At 50.2% G+C, this 22663-nt stretch overlaps 1 protein-coding gene across 4 annotated transcripts in view; it reads right to left on the reverse strand.

Annotated features, from left to right (window-relative positions):
- LOC105464649 (CD6 molecule) overlaps positions 1–22663 on the reverse strand; it is a 50494-nt gene that overhangs the window by 6119 nt on the left and 21712 nt on the right. For all 4 annotated transcript variants that reach the window (XM_011712688.2, XM_071074532.1, XM_011712686.3 and 1 more), the window contains exons 2-8: positions 8115–8183; positions 6839–7189; positions 5901–6212; positions 4874–5176; positions 3615–3680; positions 1200–1340; positions 765–860 (exon numbers count right to left, since the gene is read on the reverse strand). In XM_011712688.2, the coding sequence (XP_011710990.2) occupies positions 765–860; positions 1200–1340; positions 3615–3680; positions 4874–5176; positions 5901–6212; positions 6839–7189; positions 8115–8183 (1338 nt within the window). The remainder of the gene's footprint in view (positions 1–764; positions 861–1199; positions 1341–3614; positions 3681–4873; positions 5177–5900; positions 6213–6838; positions 7190–8114; positions 8184–22663) is intronic.

Here is a 22663-nt window from a genome sequence, read left to right on the forward strand (position 1 = left end):
TCCATATCTCATAAAGGATGAATGACTGACCTATTTTTTGTTTTTTGAGACAGAGTCTTGCTGTGTCTCCCAGGCTGGAGTGCAGTGACGTGATCTCGGCTCACTGCAACCTCCGCCTCCCAGGTTCAAGCGATTCTCCTGCCTCAGCTTCCCAAGTAGCTGGGATTACAGGTGCACACCACCACACCCCGCTAATTTTTGCATTTTTAGTAGAAACGAGGTTTCACCATGTTGGCCAGGTTGGTCTCCAACTCCTGACCTCAAGTGATCTGCCCACCTCAGGCTCCCAAAGTGCTGGGATTACAGGCGTGAGCCACTGTGCCTGGGCCCAATTTTTTTTTTTTGCTTAGAAAACATGAAATATGAAATTAAACCACATTCTAGGAGAATCTTGATGGGGCTTCGCAAGGCCAATTGGGCAGGATGCTGACAGGGATGATGATATCACAAGCCTACCAGCCAAATAGCAGAGCAAAGCAGAACAGAGTTTTCCTCTGAGAACCAAGATCTAGACCGCGCTTAGCCTATATTTGTCCAGAATTCAAAACTCTAGAGTCCTAGTGTGACTGAATTGGAAGTCATCTGCCCTTCAACGTCTAGGGATGACTTGAGCCTGCTCAAGGTCCCAGGGCTGTGAATGGGCTGGCCCAGATCTCATCTCCAGCCGTATGTACGTCTTGGACCTAAGCAGTGCTGACCTTCCAGAAAGTGCACCCTTCTTGTCCTCCCCAGCCCTCCCACACCCAGGATGGGGGACATCCTACCTTCTTTGGGGATGGTGATGGGGACCGGTTGATAGCTATTGCTCCCTGCTGGGTTGGTGGTGGGTAGGTGCTGGTGGTTCACCGTTACGGGGAGGGCTGAGGGAGGGGAGGCAGAAATTCTACAAGTCATTTTTTTGCCCTCTCCCAGTCTACCTGGTTCCATTCTGTTCTCATCGAGACACCATCCTCCTCATTCCCCCAACACTTGCAGGCACGCGCACGCGCACACACACACGCACACACATGCACAGAGCCTGGTCCTCCCCGCTGGTGGGTACACGACTGCTGGGCATGCTGGGAAAATCCTTTCCACCATGGGGAGTTCCCCAGGGTCAGGGTCTGGTGGCCATTGCTGGACCACACCACTGCTGCGGGGGTTCTGCCGAGGCCCACACCCCCCTGGGATGGCAGTGGCTCCCAGAACCTTGCACTTACCATATTTTCCTTTAATTCTCAAGAGGATGAAGGCTATGAAGATGAGGGAGCCAAGGAGAAGAATTCCCAGAACGATGGAGGAGATGAAGAGCATTAGCTCCCGAGATTCCTTGTTCTCCAGTTTCACTGTCACAGAAGATTCTGGAAACAAGAATTCCAATGCAGGAAGAAAGAGGAATGGGCACTCAACCTTCTTTTTGCCTTTCCATTCTCTATAAAGCTGACCTGCTTCCCTTTTTATGTTATCTTCCTCCTTGCTTCCTTTTTCCATTTTTTCCCATCTTCTTTTAAGTGTGTGGTATACATTAGGGGCTCAATAAATGCATACTGCATGCATGATTAATTGATTAAATGAATTACTGCCTGAAATACAACTCTGGCCACCAGGTTGCAGAGATCTATCTGTCTGCTAGCTCTTCGGTATTTAGTCTTTGTTCAATAGACAATTATTGAGTACCCTGTGTGCCTGGCACTAGACCCTGGGGCTACACATATGACAATAGTATCATAGGCCTTGCAGGGCTTTGTCTAGTGGAGAGGTCAATAAGTACCCCAATCCAATATGGTGAGGTACCTGCTGTGATGGAGGTTTGAACAGCGACACTGGAGGCATGAGGCCGTATAAAAGGCACCCCATTCTCTGTGAGGGAAGCCCAAGGCTGACTTCCCAGAGATGGCGACTCTGAGCCACCTCTGGCAGTGAACAGACCATCAGGAGAGCTGTGCCTGAGACCCCCTCCTTCCCACCAGACATCCCCTCCACGAGGACAGGAGTGGGGTCTGGGATTCAGGGTCTCCCGCCTCTGCAGCCCCACTCTGGGGTGACTTCTTGCCTTCCCCCTCCCTCAGCCTCCCCTCTGCTTGAAAGAATGCAAAGCACAAGAATGGATACAGGGGGCAGTGAGGAGGGTGCCTGGAGTGAGCAGACCACAGGGCTAGATGACTAGTAGTGACAGCGACGGGGAGGGAGATGAGATCATCCAGACCTCCTTGCTGGAGGCAGTGTCTGCTTCCCCAGGAGAGAACCTGCTCCCTGTCTTCATTTTCTCTTCTCCCCTTTCTGTCTGCAAATGGGGAAGTTTGGGCCAGGATGGGAGCTGGATCTGGCAGCAAGAAGTAGATGTGAGAGTGAGGCTGGGTGTTGCGGCCAGGGGGAGACCCGTGAATGTGGGCCGAGAGGGCCGTGGCCGAGGGAGGGGCTGATGAACCAAGGACCGGGGCATGGTCCCTGGATCTCTCTTTGTGCTTCACTCTTTGCCCTTCCGGGATGGTGTGGATCCCCACCCCAACTTCAGGAAGAGAAAGTGTGTGCAGGTTGTCTGCAGGGCCTGGCAGGAGCTCGCCCGGCAGCCTGTGCAGTTGTGTGTTTCATTTCCTCTCTGTGCTGTCATCCATGGCTAGGGCCTCTGTGCCCTCTCCCCAAACCCCTGTTCACTGCTTCTGGGGTGTCTGAGAGAAGATGACAGAGAGCTAGGAGGCACAGCAAGGGAGTCTGGGCCAGCCCCTGTGGGTATCCCAGGACTGCAAAGGGGCTCTATGCCTGAACTAAATACTCATAGCAACAGCAGACCTTCAGACAGTTCTTACAGTCTTCGAGGCTCTGTTCTAAGTGCTTTACAAAAATTAATTCACTGGAGCCTCACAGCAATGCTAGGAGAAAGGTGCTATATGCATATCACCCCCATTTTATAATTGAGGCATCTGAGGCTCAGAGAGGTTAAGAGTTGCCCAACAGGACACAGCTAGCAAGAGGCACAGCTGGGATTTGAGTCCTGGGAGTCTGCTCTGATGCCAGCCAAGCTACACACAGCTGGTGGGTAGACCAAGGATGGACCTGGAATTCAGAGCCTTGGTTGTCAATTCTGGCCAGCAATCACTAGCTATGACTTCAGCCTCAGAGCCTCAGGTCCTTTCTTGATGTAAGGATTATACTAAGACCTCTCCCATTTGGCTACAGAGAGGATTAAAGGGTTGGGAAATAATAGCTACAAAGCACTAGGCCCAGTGTTTGGCCTGTTATGAACACAGGGCTGTGTCCCAATGTTCCCGCTACCCAGCTGGGCCAAGATCACCCTACCCCTGCCGCCCCCTGACCCTGACCCCTGCTCGGGGTGGTATCAGCTCTCTCTAGCTCTTTCCTTCTTCCCTCCAGGAGCTCACAGGAAAGTGGGGGAATGGACTCCTGTCCAGGAAGTCTCAGGACTCAGTAATCTACGGGCTGACTTGGCAAGGAGGGGATGTAGAAAGAGTAGAAAGCGACGCCCAGAGAGCCCCCGGGGAGGCAAGTCCATTGGCTGGAAGTGGAGGATGGGGACCAAACCATCCTCAACCCCAACACAGGTGTGCACAGAAACACACACACACACACACGTGTCCAAGCTTCTGAGAAACCATGTAGTACCCAGCAACACTTACCTGTGGTGACTGTCTGAACACTTGCAGGGACTTCGGGAGTGGACAGATTGTGCAAACTCCGGGAAGCTGTCAGAAAGCACCGCCCAGTCACTCAATGCATGTTACTGAGCACCTACTGTGTGCCAGGCCTTGGGTTAGAAAGTGAATGGGACAGACAAGGAACCCAGAACTAGGGTTGTGCTCCTATCAGGGGCACGTGGCTAAGGAAACTTACATCCCTCCCCTCCTCCCCCCACAGTAAGGAGGAACTCATGGATTAAATGCTGGGAAGGCTCTTTGATTAGAATAAAGGGCTAATAGAATTATCCCTTCTTCCTGTGTAAGCTGCTACAGACCACAAATCCCTGTTCCATTCAGTTTCAGTTTGTTATTAATCGGCCTAGGGAGATGATGAGCTGACATTATCTTCATTATCATCATCGGCATTCCCGTTGGGCAGGTATGCTCACAAAGAAAGGAGCTTAAAAGTCTCTCAGCAGTTACCATCAGGTTTCCCAGCTATCCTGCGAAGTGCCTAGTATCAGCATCCACACTTGTAGGTTAAGGGACTGTTGGAAGCCTCCTTGCCAGTAAATGGCAAAGCCGGAATTTGTAACCAGGTGTCTGAACGCCGTAAGAACGCAAATATCATGTTTCTTCAGATCTATCTAACACTCACATTTTTTCAAACTTTAACACGTCTGAAACTGGCATCATAGCCTCAATCATTACGTTTGGTGGTTTATTTTGGCAGCGTTTGTTCTTCTTTACGGTACATAAAATAATAATGGTGCGACTTATAAACAATGCCATCTTAGATTTGGTGAAATATGGTAGAACCCAAACCATAGAGTGCGTATGAGGCTTAGCTGAAATAAGAGCTACTTAGTGCTCAACAATGCCTAGCATATGATCAGGGTTCCAGAAGCTGTCATCGATATTTTTACTAGGGCCTGCTAATATTATTTTTACTATCATCACCAGGCCTGGGATGGCAAATTGGTTTCAACTCTTGAGTCAATCCCAGTTAAGAGGAACCGTTGCTTAGCATATAATGTCTTCATATACGATTCATCATTCTGGGGCTGAGTGGAGCATCTGAAAATGCCTCGATGAATTAGCACTGTCTGCTTGGGCACAGTAAGGACAATGGTCCTTCTTATGCCGTATGTGCCATTGCCGATCTGGTGCCTATTGTGGTCCTTGGGCTGTAAGTTTTTAGGACATGGATTCAGGTAGTATTCTGGCTCATATCAGGGGGGTAGAGTGGGATGGGGTACCTGAGCAGAGGACCCTGGCTGCCAGCGACTGGCTGCAGAGGTTGGAGTTGTTGAACCGCCAGGAGCAGTTGGAGAGGGTGAGCTCCTCCCCGTTGCATGAGTAGTACATCCTGCCGGACAAGGAGTGGGGCAGCCCCTTGGGCCTCTCGATCACGGTTCCGCAGCCCAAGGACTGGCAGAGTACCTTGGCCTCTGATGCGTACCACTCACTGTCACACACTGTGTTCCAGACTCCTCGGAAGTGTACCTCCACCTGCCCCTCGCAGGCGTCGGCGCCCCCGGTCAGGCGCCAGGACTGGTGCTCTGCAGGAAAGGGGCAGGGGACAGAGTCCGGTCAGGATCCTTTGGGCAGATATTCCCGTCAGCCCAGACCCACCAGGGCAGGCACCAATGAAGGCATTTGGTCTCCAGATCTTGTGTCTTCTCCCTCCTGTGTCTGTGTCCCCCTGTCACCTGCCCCATCTGCTCTGGCCAGCCCTGCTGTGATAAGTGTGGTCTGTGGAGCAGCAGCATCGGCATTGCCTGGGATCTTGTCAGAAACAGACTCTGGAGCTCTGCCTCAGACCTACTGAATCAGAATCCACATTTTAACACTCCCACCTCCCCCATCTCCTGCATATCAAAGAGAGGCACTGGCTGGTCCAGAACCTTCTGGCCTCACCTGGACAGACCAACAGCCTCCTCAGAGGCCTCCCTGCCTTCAGTCTCTCCTTGCTGCTTGAATGCAGGTGACCAACTCCCGCTCGGGAAGAGTCTCACTTTTAATGTCATCTCTTTCAGGAGGTGGTCAGCCTTAGCCTCCAGCTCCACATTGCCTGCTGCCTCTAGACTCCACCTGACTGCCTTTCTTGGGGGCATTTACCACTTTCTCTCCTGAATTACGTTTGTCTCAGTCTCATCTCACTTCCTGAACTGTGACCTCTCAAGGACAGGGACCACCTCTCCGGCACTAACTCCAGGCTTGGCGCCCAGTAGGCCTATGGTGAGTGTCAGTGGTGACCGTGCTTCAGTGACTCCGCCCACTGACCTGAGCACACCACGCCCGCGTCCTCTTTGTGGCCGCAGTAGTGCTGTCCTGGCAGCCCCGGGCAGTCCCACAGGTAAGCTTCGGCCCCGGAGCAGTTCACCTGGTCCCGGTGGATAGGTCCACGGCCGGGCGTGAAGTGCAAGCCGGGCACGGCCTGGACTGCCCAGCCGCAGCCCAGTTGCCTGCACACCACGTGGGCATCCTCCAGGTCCCAAGTGTCATCGCACACCGATCCCCACTCGCCATGCTCCAGCATTTCCACGCGGCCGGCGCAGGCGCCGCCACCGTCCACCAGGCGCAGCGCGCGGTTCTCTAGGGGTGGGAGGGGGTTGTGGACGCTGGGGCACCCGGCAAGGAAGGGAGGGTTGGGGTGATGGTTGGACTGGCAGGAGAGTTGTGAGCATGTTATGGACCCAGTAAGAAGGCTGTAGCCGGGTAGGCAAGACTGGGAATCCCCCCAGGGCTGCAGATGGGGTAGGTAGAGCAGCAGGCTGGTGGGAGGGACCAGAGGCCTGGTGGGCGGGGCCTGGAGGGCAGGTTTGGTATCCTGGGAGCCACAGCGCTAAGGGGAATCCTGTGAACCTGGCATGTTTATGTGTATGGAGAAAGGGGAGGAGATAGAGACCCAGAGCGGGCGGGGCCAGGGAAGCGGCGGGCCCAGTAAGTGGGGTTAGAGACCGGGTTAACTTTGGGAATCCAGGAGTGGGACTAGGGACCAAGTGTAGGGGAGTCTGGGGGCCAGATCCGAGGAAATGCTCAGATCTGGAAGTGACTCGACGTCGTCCTCCGGTGTGGGAACCCGGTGCGTTTGCACTGGTAGGCGGTGAGGGTGGAGGTCTGGAGGGCGAGGCTTGGGTCCAGGGGCTGGAGCCAGGGGCAGTGGCTGAAGGCCTGGGGAGTGGGGCAGGTGGGGGCCTGTGTAGGGGGTGCACTCGTACCTGCACAGATGACGCGGGCCCGCCTCCCGTCGCTGCGGCACGCGTGCTCCACCACCTCGCAGAGCTGCCACTCGGTGCCGCTGCACAGGAGGGCGGGTGCTCCGGCCAGAGTGGCGTTAGCAGCAGCGCTTGTGTTCCCGGCCGCCGGCGGGGGCGGCAGCTCGGGGGTCGGCCGGGGGAGCAGGGTGGCTGCCTCCGCCCCACCGCAGTCCAGTGCTCGGCACACGGCCTCTGCGGCGCGGCTGTCCCAGAGCGCCCAGCACGCGGGCTCCCAGGACGCCCTGAGCCGGACCTCCACCGTCCCGCTGCAGCTGCTGCTCCCGTTCGTCAGACGGACCGGAAGCCGCTCCCCTGGAAGTGTCAGACCAGTGAGCTGAGACCGGTGGGCCGGGGCAGGCGGTTGCCCAGGCTCTGCCACTGACTCTGCGTGACCTTTGACAACGCCCTGCTTGGCTCTGGGTCTCAGCTTTCCAATCTGCAAAATGGAGCCGGGCCGGCTCATCCCTGATCCCCCCTTGAGGCCTGACCCTGTGATTCTCCTTAGAGTCAGGCGAAGGTGAGGCTCAGGAGTGACTCTAGAGGTTAAGATGGGTGACAGACAACCAGGGATCCAGCCCCCACAAACCCTCCTCACTTGCTCCTGTCTCCAGGGGCACCCGTTTGTGAAAGAAAGGCAGAGTTGTGAGTTCAGGGGCCCTGGCCCAATGGGTACATGCTTCCCCTGGAGGCCCCTCTGCTCCTCTGAGGGTACTGTCCTAGAGGCTGCCCCAGTAACCAGGGAACCCTGGAGGATTGCCAAAGGGCTGGCCATGGGGTTGATGATGGGCTGCTTCAGCTGATGGTGGTCCTCACTTCCCCAGAACCCCTTCTTTGGGAACCACCTGCCCCTTTTAGCCCAGGATTGTACCCCCAGTGCCAGCATGCAGCTTTGCATAGAGTAGGTCCTTAATAAATGTCTGTGGAGTAAATCAAGGACCCATCTGGTGGAACCCTGCCACCCCCACCAAGAACTCTAGCTTGTTCTCCACAAATCCCCTTAAAATGCTCCAGGCATACCTGCCCACCTGTATGTGACTTATCAGTGGCCTCTCAAAAAATGGTAGTTCTACGATCTCAAAGTGAATTGATAGCGGAACTTCGGGTGATGGGTCAGGAAGAAGTGTTGTCTGAAGTCAGGGAGCCTCCTGGCATCCTAAATGTCCTTCCCTTCTTTATTACCATGGGGGACCACCTACAGAAAGCTGACCATGGACCCCCAGAGACAATGTTTGCTCACCTGGCTGCCAGACCTCGCTCTCTGCACTGCTGGCGTTGAGCTGGTCAGATGGGGCTGGAGACAGATGACCTGAAATGAACCAGCAGGAGCGTGGTGGGTGAGTGAGCTCAGGCCTGGAGGCCACAGAGGCACCCTGATGAGCAGGGGGCACTTCCTGGAGCTACATGAGGCCTTTGGAAAAGACATGGTCCTCAACTTTGGGTGCATTTGCATTTGCCTCCCTTCAGGGTAGGAAAAATTCTCAAACATTGGCATTTCAAGATCCTCCGCTTTATCTATTCATTGCACACACATCTTCAGAAATCGGAGTAGAACAGGTAGGAATGGCAGTGGGCGTTGGGGCCAGACACACAAACTGGCTTCGTGACCATGAATGAGTGACTTAATCTTTCTGTGCCAGTCCCAATTTTTCAACAATGATACTTAGGAAAATATCATGAGACTGAAATTAGACAGCCCACAAAATGCTTGATATATAGAAAAACTCGAAAATGGGAGTGATTTAGAAAAAAAAAAATTTTGTAGAATTTGAGAATTTCATAACAGACTTTAGAATAATTGGCACATCCTCAACTGGGAACCACTGGATTGCAAAGTGTTTTCAGACACTAAGAAACTAAAGTTCGCTAAGGACAGGTATTTGCATATATTATTCTATTTATTTTCTTTCTTTTCTTTCTTTCTTTTTTTTTTTTTTTTTTTTGAGATGGAGTTTTGCTCTTGTCACCCAGGCTGGAGTGCAATGGCTCGATCTCGGCTCACCACAACCTCTGCCTCCTGGGTTCAAGCGATTCTCCTGCCTCAGCCTCCCGAGTAGCTGGGATTACAGCCATGTGCCACCATGCCTGGCTAATTTTGTATTTTTAGTAGAGACAGGGTTTAGCCATGTTCGTCAGGCTGGTCTCGAACTCCTGACCTCAGGTGATCTGCCTGCCTCAGCCTCCCAAAGTGCTGGGATTACAGGTCTGAGCCACTGCATCCAGCCTATTCCATTTACTTTCAACAACACAATGAGGCAGGTATTAGCATTCTTATTTTACAGATTAGGAAAAGGAGGCTCCAAAAGCAAAAATCAGTTGTCCCTGCCAGATAGGGTCCATTTATTCCACCAGAGCTACTATCCATTCTGCCCTGGGAGGCCGACCTGTTTGAATTAACCCCTGTCTTCCTGGGCCTTATGGCTTCTGCCAGATTCAGCCAATGGGGAGCCTTAGCAGAGATAGGAAGAAGTGAGGAGAGTGAAGATGTGACACTTATTCCTCTGGCCCCACCTGTGAGGTCCCTCGGGTAGGCTGTGTCCCTCATGTGAAGGACATTGTTTATTCAAGGTGACCTCTCCTTGACTGTCTCCTACTCGGACTCACTGACCGCTCCTTGGTTGTGTCTCCTTTGGCCAGAAGTTGCTCTTAGATTCTACTTACCGCATTACCTTGGTAAATAGTTCTTCTGTAAATGAGTCCCCTTTAAATTCCTATTCTAGGTGTGCCACCTGGTTCCTGCTGGGACCCTGACTGATGCATGGCCTGAGGCCACCCGGTGAGCAAGCTGCAGAGCCTGGATTTAAACTGTCTTCAAGGACTTGCCTCCCCTCTGGGCTGGGATGTTTGGGCTTGCAAAGCACAAAGGGAGGCTCTGGGGCAGGGACTTTTGTGGTTGCATATGAACTCCTCTGCATTTCCTGGTTTCTCTTGCACTTAGGGTGGGCTGGTTGAAGCCTAGACAGAAGACGTGTGCCCACTTTTGAGCCAAAGCAGGGAAGAGGTAGTGAGACTTTTGCACTTACGTCTTCCCTGTTGAAGCATATTAGAGGCCCTGGGTTGCCGAGGAACCGCAAGAGGGAAGGGGATGTTGACCCGGCTTGAATTTTGTGTGAGTAAGGAGTAAACCATGATCATGTTAAACCATGAAGATTTGGGGGTGTCCTTGTTACTACAGCCTTGCCTAGCCTGGCCTGACCGATACAGAGGCTGAAGACTTGGAATGACCGCTACACATTCCTGGAGTTTCACCTGAGCAGATTCCACGGACACGCCCCCTGAGCCTGAGCATGTGTGTGTGCGTGTATACACCCTGGCAGACAGCCCTCTCCAGGAAACCGTGTGGGCCTCTCCATCATCAGGCAGAAAGTCATCAGCCCTCTAATTGCCGTCCTCGCTAACTCCCTGGCTATCTGCCCAGCCTGACCTCCTGGAGGAGAAATGACTCCAAATTCAGAGCACAAACTCCGTGGCTGATGTATTATAATAATCAGCGCGAGAATTCAGATGCCCACAAGTTGGGATTTCAGAATCTCGGTTCCCACAGCAACGGTCCCAGTGCTCCAGCATAGTTTTCAATGTTACGACATGCGGTGGGGGAGGGGGATTGAACGATGGCTGCAGTGTGTATGACTGTGAGGTGTGTGCATGTGAGTGTGTGTGAGTGACTCTGTGCATATGTGATTAAGACTGTGTGTGTGAATGTGATGTGTGTTGGGGTGGGGGGCCTTTAACTCAACTCTGTATCATTTCTCTCTCTGGGTCTGGAAAACCACTCTCTCATGCATGAAGACACAAATGTGTTCTCCTAGATCGGAAAACCCTAGAGGGCAGGGCCCACGGCTGGGTCAGCCCTGTGTCCCCCACAGTGTCCAAGGCAGTGTTTGTTGATTGACTGACCGAATGAAAGAGTGAGCAGCAGCTGCCAGCTCCAAGGCAGTTGGTTGAAAGCAGATAACCTTGAGGGCTTTATTTTTGCAACAAGCATTCTCCCATCCCCTATCCCAGGAAGGGAACCTGGCTTCTCTGTTCTCTGACTTCTGCACTACAGGAAGAAAAACAGAAATTACCTGGAACCATCTTTCCATCCAGGCCTCATTTCACAGAGGGCCGAATGCAAGATCAGCGTTTCTCAGACATCATGATCACCTTTTTTGTTTTGAGACAGAGTCTCGCTCTGTCGCCCAGGCTGGAGTGCAGCGGCGCAATCTCGACTCACTGCAACCTCTGCCTCCTGTGTTCAAGCGATTCTCGTGCCTCAGTCTCCCGAGTAGCTGGGACTACAGACGCTCACCACGATGTCAGCTAATATTTGTATATTTTTTTGCAGAGATGGGGTTTCTCCATGTTGTCCAGGCTGGTCTTGAATTTCTGAGCTCAAGCGATCTGCCCGCCTCAGCCTCCCAAATTGCTGGGATTACAGGCATGAGCCACCGCACCCGGCCCGTTGTTACCACCTTTGCCTGGCCCTGTGCCTCACACTTTTCTTTAAATTGGTTCACTTTTTTGCTACAATAAATGTATTTGAAAAGCAGCCTGCTATGGTTTGAATGTGTCCCAAAGTTCATGTGCTGGAAACTTTATCCCCCAATGACCTGTGTTGAGAAGTTGGATGTTTAACAGTTGATTAGGGCTGGGCGTGGTGGCTCATGCCTGTAAGCCCAGCACTTTGCAAGGCTGAGGTGGGCGGATTACCTGAGGTCAGGAGTTCGAGACCAGCCTGGTCAACATGGTGAAACCCCGTCTCTACTACAAATACAAAAATTAGTCGGGTGTAGTGGCACACGCCTGTAATTCCAGCTACTCAGGAAGCTGAGGCAGGAGAATTGCTTGAGTCCGAGAGGCGGAGATTACAGTGAGCTGAGACCATGCCACTGCAGTCCAGCCTGGCCAACAGAGCTAGACTCTGTCTCAAAAAAAAGAAAAAAGAAAAAAGAAAAGAGCTGATTAGTCATGAGGATTCTGCCTTCATCAACGGCTTAATGCTGTTATCATGGGGGTGTGTTGGTTATTGCAGAAGTGGCTTTGTTGTAGAAGTGAATTCAGCCCTCGCTCTGTCTCTTGTGCACTCTCCGGCCATGTGATGCCTTCCATTGTGTTATGATGCAGGGAGAAGACCCTCATCAGATGTGGCCCTTAAATCTTGGGCTTCCCAACCTGCAGAACTATGAGAAACAAATTTCTTTTTGTTTTAAATTACTCACTTTGTGGCACTTTGTTATAGCAACACAAAACAGAGTAAGAGCAAACCTTTACCCTTTCCTGTGAATTTGCTTTTTTACGTCATTAAAGACACCTGAACATAAAAATGTTCACTGCAGATTTTTTTGTTTTGTTTTGTTTTGTTTTGTTTTTTGAGACAGTGTCTCGCTCTGTCACCCAGGCTGGAGTGCAGCAGTGTGATCTCGGCTCACTGCAACCTCCACCTCCCAGATTCAAGCAATTCTCCTGCCTCAGCCTCCCAAGTTGCTGGGATTACAGGTTCCCACCACCACACCCTGCTAATTTTTTTGTATTTTTGGCACAGATGGGGTTTCTCCATGTTGGCCAGGTTGGGTCTTGAACACCTGACCTCAAGTGATCTGCCTGCCTTGGACTCCCAAACTGCTGGGATTGCAGGTGTGAGCCACCGCACCCAGTCCACTGCAGATTTTTGAATGGCAAAAAGTTAGAAACAGCGTGAATGCCCATTTACAGGGGAAATTATTGAATCAATTATGGTCCATTTACAGCGTGGCATCTTATGCAGCCTTTATAAAGAATGAAATAGACCCAGATGGGTTGGCAGGATTTCCAAGCTGTGTCGAGTAGGAAAAGCAAGACGCAAAGAATAGAATATAATATGATACAATTTTTGTAAAACAAGGCCAAAAACCGCCTCTGTGAACTGGTATGATTACAGGAACATGAAGACAAGTGTGGGAGAACACACAGCAGATGATCAAAATGGAAAAATTAAAAGGGTGGGCTTCAGGGGAAGAGGCCGAGAAGGACTAGCTCCACGGGCTGCTGGACTGTGTGCAGGGCCTCGTGCTTAGAAGGACCTGGCCCTTGCTTGAATGCTCTGCTGTTGCCATCTTGAAATTCCTCATAATTTCTTGAACCAAAGACCCTGCATCTCCATTTTGCACCGGGCCCTGCAAATTACGCAGCTGGTCCTGGGACACAGTCACAGCCATGGAAGATTGCGGGAGGAAAAGCAAGCAATGAAGGTAAAAGGCTGTAGTTTAAAAATCATGTATGATATGATTCTATGTATGTAAAATTAGGTGTGTATGTTGATTTGAAAAAAATTAGAAGATATTAAACCTAAAGGGACTATTTATATGACTTGCCTAAAATAGAAGGTAATTGTAAAACTAAGCATACTAAAAACAAAGCCATGTTAGAGATGTTAAAAGACACATCGTCAGCAGGGTGCAGTGGCTCACACCTGTAATCCCAGCACTTTAGGAGGCTGAGGTGGGTGGATCACAAGGTCAGGAGTTTGAGACTAGCCTGGCCAATATGGTGAAACCCTGTCTCTACTAAAAATGCAAAAGTTAGCCAGGCATGGGGCGGGCACTGTAGTCCCAGCTACTCGGGAGGCTGAGGCAGGAGAATCGCTTGAACCTGGGAGGCGGAGGTTGCCATGAGCTGAGATCGAGCCACTACTGCACTCCAGCTGGGGTGACAGAGCGAGACTCCATCTCAAAAAAGAAAAAAAAGCAAAACACCACATCCTCATCAGACTATCTGATAGAATCAGAAGGAATGACAGAACATTGGAAAAATAATAATAATTTAAACTTTTATTGCCACGTGATTCAGTGTTATTTAATGCTAACTTCATTCACCACCTGAAGTTATACTGTGTGCCCCTGAAAGTCTTCTCTAATTGTGCCCCATATTCTGGAAAGTGATGGAACAAGACAGGGAAGGGATGGAGGGGAGCGGTTGGTTTCAGAATAGGAGAAGAAAAAAGGTTGGGAGCCCCGACTCCAGCCCAGGAAGGAGGCGGCTTTTTCAGGCCAGCCCCAAGCAGATGCCCCCGAGTGGGACAGGACCTCCGATGGGGTAGTCTGAAGAAGACTCCGGTGGAACGGGCTGCGAAGGAGACTGTAAGCACAGGAAGAATGAAAGCACAAAAGACCTGCCTTGTCTGGAATCTGAGAAAACGGGACACTGATACTCCTGTTGTGTCACCCAGGCCCCTGAGATGTCCCACGGGCATCTGAGAGGTGAGGGACTTGTGGAGAAAGGAGGCATAGACATCGAGGGAAAGCTGAGCCTCCCACTGGCCATCCCAGTGTCAGAGCAAGCCTGGTGGGAAAACTTTCACTCCCCAGACTGCCGCCCTGGCCATGCCCAGTGACCAGTGTCAGGTCAACACCAGCTACAGCTGAGGTTATTCTCTGACCTCCGGCTTTGTCAAAGGTGCTGAGGAAAACGCGGTTGCATCCTGAATGCTAGTTGAGTGGATGATGGATGAAGAGATGCCGTACAAGAGCCAGAGGCAGGGTGGGAAGGGCCGATGGAAACACGGAGGTGGAATCTACAAGCAGTGTAGCCAGGTGCATGTGTCACCTGCTAGAAGTACAGTTTAAAAAAAAAAAAAAAAAAAAAAGCAGAAAGTGTTTGCAAACACAGATGCCAACAGCCTCAACAACAGCAGCAAACCACGCCCTTTCGATCCAGTAATTCCACATCTGGAGACCTATCCTAAATAAAACTATCTCAAGTACCACACTGCCTGGAGACTAAAGTCCATGCTTTGGAACTAGATGGTTCTAGATTCCCTTTTCCATCCATTGGAGCCCCAGAATGCTGTGATGTGCTGGTTTTTAGTTTTTAGTTTTTCTTTTTTGCAATAGAGTCTTGTTCTCGCTCTGTCGCCTAGGCTGGAGTGCAGTGGCACGATCTCGGTTCACTGCCACCTCCACCTTCCTGGTTCAAGCGATTCTCATGCCTCAGCTACTGAGTAGCTGGGGTTACAGGCGCCCACCACCATGCCTGGCTAATTTTTTTTCTTTGTATTTTTAGTAGAGATGGGGTTTCACTATGTTGGCCAGGTTGATCTCGAACGCCTGGCTTCAAGGGATCCGCCCACCTCAGCCTCCCAAAGTGCTGGAATTACAGGCATGAGTGCCCGACCCTGTGCTGTTTCTGATAGTATAATAAAAATAAACAAACAAACAAAAAAAAAACCCACCAAAAAAAAAAATCCAAACTGGAGACAACCAGATTGTCTAAAAGTGATTGGGGAGTTGGTTAGAAAAACATAGCACATTAAAAATACTTGCCAAAAAAAAAAAAAATTTACAGAGAGTAGTTAATGATACGGGGGTAAGTTTATGCCACAATGTTAAGTAGCAGAAGCAGAATACAGGGTTATAAATATGGCTGTGCTCTCCCCTCCAGTCCCCGTCCTCACCCCCAGCCAGGTTTCAAGCTTCTGAAGGTTTTCCAGGACCCAGAGAGAGCCCGAGTTCTATCCCCCATTCTGTCCTCTCACTGTATTCTGAGATTTTTTTTTCTTGTGGGCCCAGTGACATTTAATTACATAGCTATCCTGGTCATGAACTGTTTGACAACCATTGGCTCACTAGATTCTAAGCATCACCCCCATATACCCGGCATCTTGCACAGTGCCTTGCCCTGGAAAAATGCTAAAAGAATATCAATAAATAAAATTTAATCTCTACTACAGGGAAAGAAAATACATGCCCACATGGTATTAATAAGTTTTCCTTCCTTCCTTCCTTCCTTCCTTCCTTCCTTCCTTCCTTCCTTCCTTCCTTCCTTCCTTCCTTCCTTCCTTCCTTCCCTTCCTCCCTCCCTGCCTCCCTCCCTTCCCTCCTTCCTTCTCTTTCTTTCCTTTCTTTCTGTCTTGCTCTGTCACCCAGGCTGGGGTGCAGTGGTACGATCTCAGCTCACTGCAACCTCTGCCTCCTGAGTTCAAGCAATTCTCCTGCCTCAGCCTCCCAAGTAGCTGGGACTACAGACATGTGCCACCATGCCTGCCTAATTTATATATATTAGTAGAGACTGGGTTTCACCATGTTGGCCAGGCTGGTCTTGAACTCCTGACCTCAGGTGGTCTGCCCGCCTTGGCCTCCCAAAGTGCTGGGATGACAGGCGTGAGCCACTGCGCCTGGCCTGTTTTCCTGTTTTCTTTCTGCCTTGTGTTCTACTTTTTTCAAATGTTCTATATCAAATAAAAATTAAAGGTCTCCAAATAAATACACAGAACTTTTTTCCTGGGGGGACATGTGGGCTAGCTTGAAGTACGAATACAACGAGCTTTAACACTGACTACCCAGTCACCCTGTTCCACTGAGCCTGCAGAGAGCACCTGGGCAGACAGTGTGGCCATGTCAGCCAAAGCCATACTCATTCCCAGGGAAGAAATGAAGAGCTCATGTGGCCGGCAGGTCACAGTGTTTCTTCTCAGAAAATGTCAGCATTGTTGGGAGCACAGTGCAGGGGGTCACTGGGCTGGACATCAGGAGATGAGGGTTAACTTCTATCATTAACTTGCTACATGACCTTGGACGAGTTCTTTCACTTTCTGGCCCCATTTTCTCACTTGCATAATGACAGATTGATGAGATTTTGATCTCGTCCAGTCCTTACATTCTTTGATTATAATGAGATAAGATATGTAATGAAAGACAACATCTATTGAGCACTTACTGTATGCCCCATAGGTGATAGCTGTTATCTGTGTGCATTACGTGAACTAGCAAATCCTTACAACTACCCTAATGAGGTGCATACTACTAATATCATCACCCCAGTGTCATCACTGAGAAAACTGAGACATAGAGAGCTTAAGTAAATCACCCAAGGTTACCCAGCCAGTCAGCAATCAAAGCAAGATTTGAACCTGGACAGTCTGGCTCTAGAAATCACCCTTTTAACCACTACAGCGTGCTATTTTCAGTATGCTGTCAATATAAATGGGAAATCTGTCCTACATAGTCCATTCATCATCACAGAAGTGGGTCCATAGTACACGAAGTACTCATCTGTATAAACGCAGGAGAGGAGCCTACAGTGGAAAGGCTTAGAGATCACTCAGTCCAGCTGGGAGAGAGAATCGTATGTTGCTGGGCTGTCCAATACAACAGCCACCAGCCACGTGAGGCTGCTGAGTACTTGCCAATAAGAAACTCAAATTTTCGGCCAGGCGCGGTGGCTCAAGCCTGTAATCCCAGCACTTTGGGAGGCCCAGGTGGGCGGATCACGAGGTCAGGAGATCGAGACCATCCTGGCTAACACGGTGAAACCCCGTCTCTACTAAAAAATTCAAAAAAACTAGCCGGGCGATGTAGCGGGCGCCTGTAGTCCCAGCTACTCGGGAGGCTGAGGCAGGAGAATGACGTAAACCCGGGAGGCAGAGCTTGCAGTGAGCCGAGATCCGGCCACTGCACTCCAGCCTGGGCAACAGAGTGAGACTCCGTCACAAAAAAAAAAAAAAAAAAAGAAACTCAAATTTTCATTTTGTTTAATTCAATTCATTCCTACTTAATTTACAAAATGTTTTCCATTGAAGTTTAAAGGCATAATCAATCCAATCATTGGAAAACTTTTTCAAACAGCTGGAGTAAGTTAGATACGTGATTCTCCTTTTTCAATTGTAGCTAGTATGAAATCTAAATACGGATTGAATATTTTTGATGAAACTTGAGTGTCCAAATTGAGACGCGCTTTAAGCGTGAAGTACAGGTTGTGTCTCAAAGGCTTAGTAAGAAGAAAGAATGTGAAGTATCTCGTTAATAATTTTTTAATTGATGTCATGTAGAAATGATATTTTGGATATATTCGGTTAAATTACATATATTATTAAAGTAATTTCATCTGTTTCTTTTTACTTTTTTGAAAAAATGCAGCTGCTAAAAATTTATTTATTAATTATTTTTATTTTATTTATTTATTTATTTTGAGACAGAGTCTCGCTCTATCACCCAAGACTGGAGGGCAGTGGTACAATCTTGGGCTCACTGCAACCTCCGCTTCCCAGGTTCAAGCGATTCTTCTGCCTCAGCCCCCTGAGTAGCTGGGACTACAGGCATGCACCACCACGCCTGGCTACTTTTAAAATATTTTTAGTAGAGATGGGGTTTCACCATGTTGGCCAGGCTGGTCTTGAACTCCTGACCTCAGGTGATCCACCTGTCTTGGCCTCCCAAAGTGTTGGGAGTACAGGCATGAGCCACCATGCCAGGCCAAAAATTTAAAATTATAAATGTGGCTCACATATTGGCATCAGACCGTGCTGTATGGGGGGAAGGTACACAGGCCTTGCATCCAAAGGCTTGGGCTGGAGTCCAGCTCTGTTCCTTATTAGTAGAGTGACCTTCGGCCAGTCACTTTGCCAGTCTGAGCCTTAGATTCTCATCCATAAACTGGAGTTAATAATGCTTCTCTCAGAAGGCTTTTTGTCAGCAAGTATTTTGGCAGAATTATTGCAAAATCTGAGGCCCAAGGGAAGAGTATCCCCAAGGCCCACGGGGAGGTCAGGCTCCCAGTGCAGTGCAGTGATCTCCCAGATAGCCCAGCTGCTGCTCTGGAGCACTGCCAGAACAGGGCAGGATCTGCCCCTCTGCAAGACTGGCACCAGGCCCTTGCCACTAGTGTCCCTGAACCTTGGGAGAGGCATGCATCCTGCTGACCTGCAGACCACCACTCGTCTTGTATAAGAAGACTGGCCTTTGTGTCCTGAGCAGTGATGACACATGCTACATGAACCCTGGTTGGCCTGCCTCCTTAGGCCCTGGTTCAGGCTCCAGGTATTCAAGTGGAACAGGACTGGTTCAGGGAGCTGTCCAGAAACACTCATCTGCCCCTGGCCCAGTGGCCGGGCAGCTGAACTGGTGTTCCTGGTTTGTATGGGGACATTTGAGAAGCAGCCAGATGGACTCCTAGTTTTCTACTCCCAACCCACAATGATGGGAACAGCTACCTATCTAGGGCATCTGGGGTCCAGAGTGCAGAGGGATAAGGGAAGGACGTTGTGATGCTTTCTGCTCTGATAGGAAAAGGGGAGGCCCCAAGGCACGTCGAGCACCCATCACAAATCTGGCACAGCTCAGTAGTAATGGCTGACATTCATTCAGTATGACTTAATTATCAAAGTAAGATCACGAGATGGGGAAACTGAGGCACAGAGCGTTTTTTTTTTGTTTGTTTGTTTTGTAAGCCTAAGATTACACAGCTAGAAAATGGCCAAGCTGGGAATTGAACCCAGGCTCTCTGCTTGCAGAGACCACATTCTTAACCATGCCACTCCCCGGGGTTGGAAACCAGCATCCTGATTTCTGCGTTGGTGATCATGCCAAGGGCAAGAGGCAGGAAGTTTTGACAACCCCGGAGGCTTTCCAAACTCCTTTCTCCTCTGCAAGGGTCAACCAACACCGAGCTTAGAAACAATAACCCACCCTTCCCCGCAACGGTGACACAACTCAGAACCCAAGATCCCGGGACTAATTTCCCAAAAGACCCCAGACTCCAAGGATAAGCAACAACCAGGAGACCTTCCTTCTCCAGGGCAGGGGGTCCTGGGTGGCATGTGTCATCCCACAGCCCCCACAGCAGGGAAAAGATGAGACTTAATAGTCTCACCTCGCACTGCCCCCACCCCTTCCCTACTTGCTGTCGCATATGGGGCTCGCTCCAGCACTGTGCAGCGCCTGAGGATGCACAGGCCAACTGGGAGAGGAGGGCCAGTGAATTTAGGGGAGGAAGCTCTGAGTGAGAGGGTGCTGGAACTGTCCTAACTACTTTCTTTTTAGAAATGCCCTTGGTGTTGTTAATGGTGAGCAATCAACAAAACAACTAGAAAGAAAGGAATGCCTGTAATTCCATTAAAATTAGAAAGATGCTGGCTGGGCGTGGTGGCTCACGCCTGTAATCTCAGCACTTTGGGAGGCTGAGGTGGGCGGACTAGTTGAGTTCGGGAGTTCGAGATCAGCCTCGCCAAGATGGTGAAATCCAATCTCTACTAAAAATAGAAAAATTAGCTGGGTGTAGTGGTGCATGCCTGTAGTCCCAGCTACTCGGGAGGCTGAGGTAGGAGAATCGCTTGAACCTGGGAGGAGGAGGTTGCACTGTGCCGAGATTGCAGCACTGCATTCCAGCCTGGGTGACAGAGGAAGACTCCATCTCAAAAAAAAAAAAAAAAAAAAAAAAAAAGACGCATGTGCTGGCTCATGCAAGTAACACAATTCAATTGGGAGGGGATACCTGTGTTCAACCTTTGAGGGGACTTGGAGAGGCTGTGACGCCCGGTTGGGCTGAGTTTACTTTGTCAAGAAACTGCAGCTGTCGAGGGCTCAGTCATACAGTGCTGTCCTAGCCTGCAGAGGTGATTGACTGCAGTGACTAGACCAGCTTCTACCCACTTGGCTCTCCGAGGCCAGGAAGGCTAGGGTGACTTCTCTCCCCGGCGCCCAAAGGAAAGTCAACAGTTCGGTGCTTTGGTATTTTACATGTGCACTTATCTCCCGAATACCTGTCCCAGTTCCTAGCACGTGGAACAAGTTTGGCAAATGTTAATGAAATGGAACATCGATCAGTAATAAACTAATTTCTCAGCATTCAGGAGAACATGGCTCATGTGCTCTCACTTTCTTGGGAGAGAAAGAGAAAGAGTATTATTTGGTGTTATGTTACAGGATTTTGGTTTGTTTTCACACTCCCCGGTTATACCAAAGCAGGGCTTGGGGACTCAAATAAAACAATTTGCTCAATTGACAGAGAGAGATGGCAGTAAAGGCTCAAAGAGCCCCAGCCCCAGAGGACTGCCAGTCACTCAGGTCAAAGAAATTCAGCCTTTTTTTGGGAGGGGGGAGGTGGGTAGGGGAGGGGGACAGAGTTTCACTCTGTTGCCCAGGCTGGACTGCAGTGGCACGATCTCGGCTTACTGCAACCTCTGCCTCCTGGGTTCAAGCAATTCTCTTGCCTCAGCCTCCTGAGTAGCTGGGACTACAGGTCTGTGCCACCATACCTGGCTAATTTTTTATATTTTACTAGAGATGGAGTTTCACCATGTTGCCCAGGCTGGTTGCAAACTCCTGAGCTCAAGCAATTCACCTTCCTCGGCCTCCCAAAGTGCTGGGATTACAGGCATGAGCCACTGCACCTGGCCAGAAATTCAGCATTTTTAACTCTCTTTTGCCCCCATGTCACAGGACAGACGATGTTCACCTGCGTGGTATCTTCCATGCATGCCCAGGTTTCATCTCCCCTCCTCTCTGTCACCAAATCCAAGGGGAAGTAAAAGATAACGTTTCCTACTCTCCTCTGTAAAAAACTAAAAAACTTAAAGATAAGATCAACACGATTTAGTAGGCTTTGAGGTATGTTCAATTGCTGGGACTCCCCCTCCTTCTCTCCCAAGAAAGTGAGAGGGCGTGAGCCACCTTCTCCTGAAAGCTGAGAAATGAGTCTGTTGCCGGCCTGCATTCAGTTCCATGAACATCTGCTGAACTTGTTGAGTATGCTGGGAACTGGGGCAGGTATGATATGAGGGAGATGAGTGTGAGCAGGATGATCGGGGGAGCAGGAGATCCCCGGCACCAATTCATCTGTGTAACAGCCTCCATTCTCAGGAAATTCATCTTTCATGATTTAGACAGGGACTCTGGGGACAGATAGAACAGTGATCTAAACCTATCTCTGCTGATCACTGGCTGTGTGACCTAGGGAAAGCCACTGAGCCCAGCTAGGTTTCATCTTTAACCTGGCACTGGGCATGATAAATGAAGCGAACTGAAGAAAAGTGCATGGGTGGGTGATCTATGTAAAAAGCTTAGGACGCAGTACATGGCAGCTGTTGTTATTTTCCTCCAACCTGAGGCTTTTATCTTTTTTCCCTCATTTGGTCCTTGGTGGCTATGGGATGGCAGCTGGCTATTGATTCTACATTCCATCCCAGGCAGAAAGATGATGCTGACAGCTCCTTAGCCTTCTTTTCTGCAAGGGGGTGACTCTGGTTCTCTGAAGGCTGCATTCTCTCCTCCTCACTCCTCACCTTTCTTGTGAACCTTATCAGAGCTGCTGCAGGCTCACAACTTGGCTGCATCCTTCCCCAGCTCTGCAAATACCCAATGTTCCTAGAGAGGAGATGTGGGCTATAGTTGCTGTGGTAACAGGAGTTCCTCTAAAAGAAAAGGCTCCTGGGGTCCTGGCTCCAAGGCTGGCTCAGGCTCCCGTGCCAGACCGTGCCTTCTTTCCAGCTACCAGGCGGTAAAATGAGAAGGTCTCATGGAGGGTTGCAAGCAGCTCAATAAAATCCCAAGTGATAAGAGTAGGGATTTGGCTCCAAGAGAGCACAGCAGGCCAGAAACACTGGCGTGTCACCAGCCCCATCTTCTTGATCCCCCGCCAGGCTTTAGACCACTGAGAGGAGGAGAAGAATGTCCAGGTGCCTCTTTTATTTATTTATTTTTATTTTTATTTTTTTAAATTTTTTTATTTTTGGAGACGGAGTTTCACTCTGTCACCGAGGCTGGAGTGTAGTGGCGTGATCTTGGTTCACTGCAACCTCTGACTCCCAAGTTCCAGTGATTCTCCTGCCTCGGTCCCCCTAATAGCTGGGATTACAGGTGCATGCCACCATGCCCGGCTAATTTTTATATTTTTAGTAGAGATGGGGTTTCACCATGTTGGCCAGGCTGGTGTTGAACTCCTGACCTCAGGTGGTCTGCTCGCCTTGGCCTCCCAAAGTGCTGGGATTACAGGTGTGAGCCACGGTGCCTGGCCCTCAGGTCCCTCTTTTAGAATTCCCATTCAGTAGGTCTTGGTTGG

Source organism: Macaca nemestrina, chromosome 12 (genome assembly GCF_043159975.1).
Source record: "Macaca nemestrina isolate mMacNem1 chromosome 12, mMacNem.hap1, whole genome shotgun sequence".
Taxonomy (NCBI): Eukaryota; Metazoa; Chordata; class Mammalia; order Primates; family Cercopithecidae; genus Macaca; species Macaca nemestrina.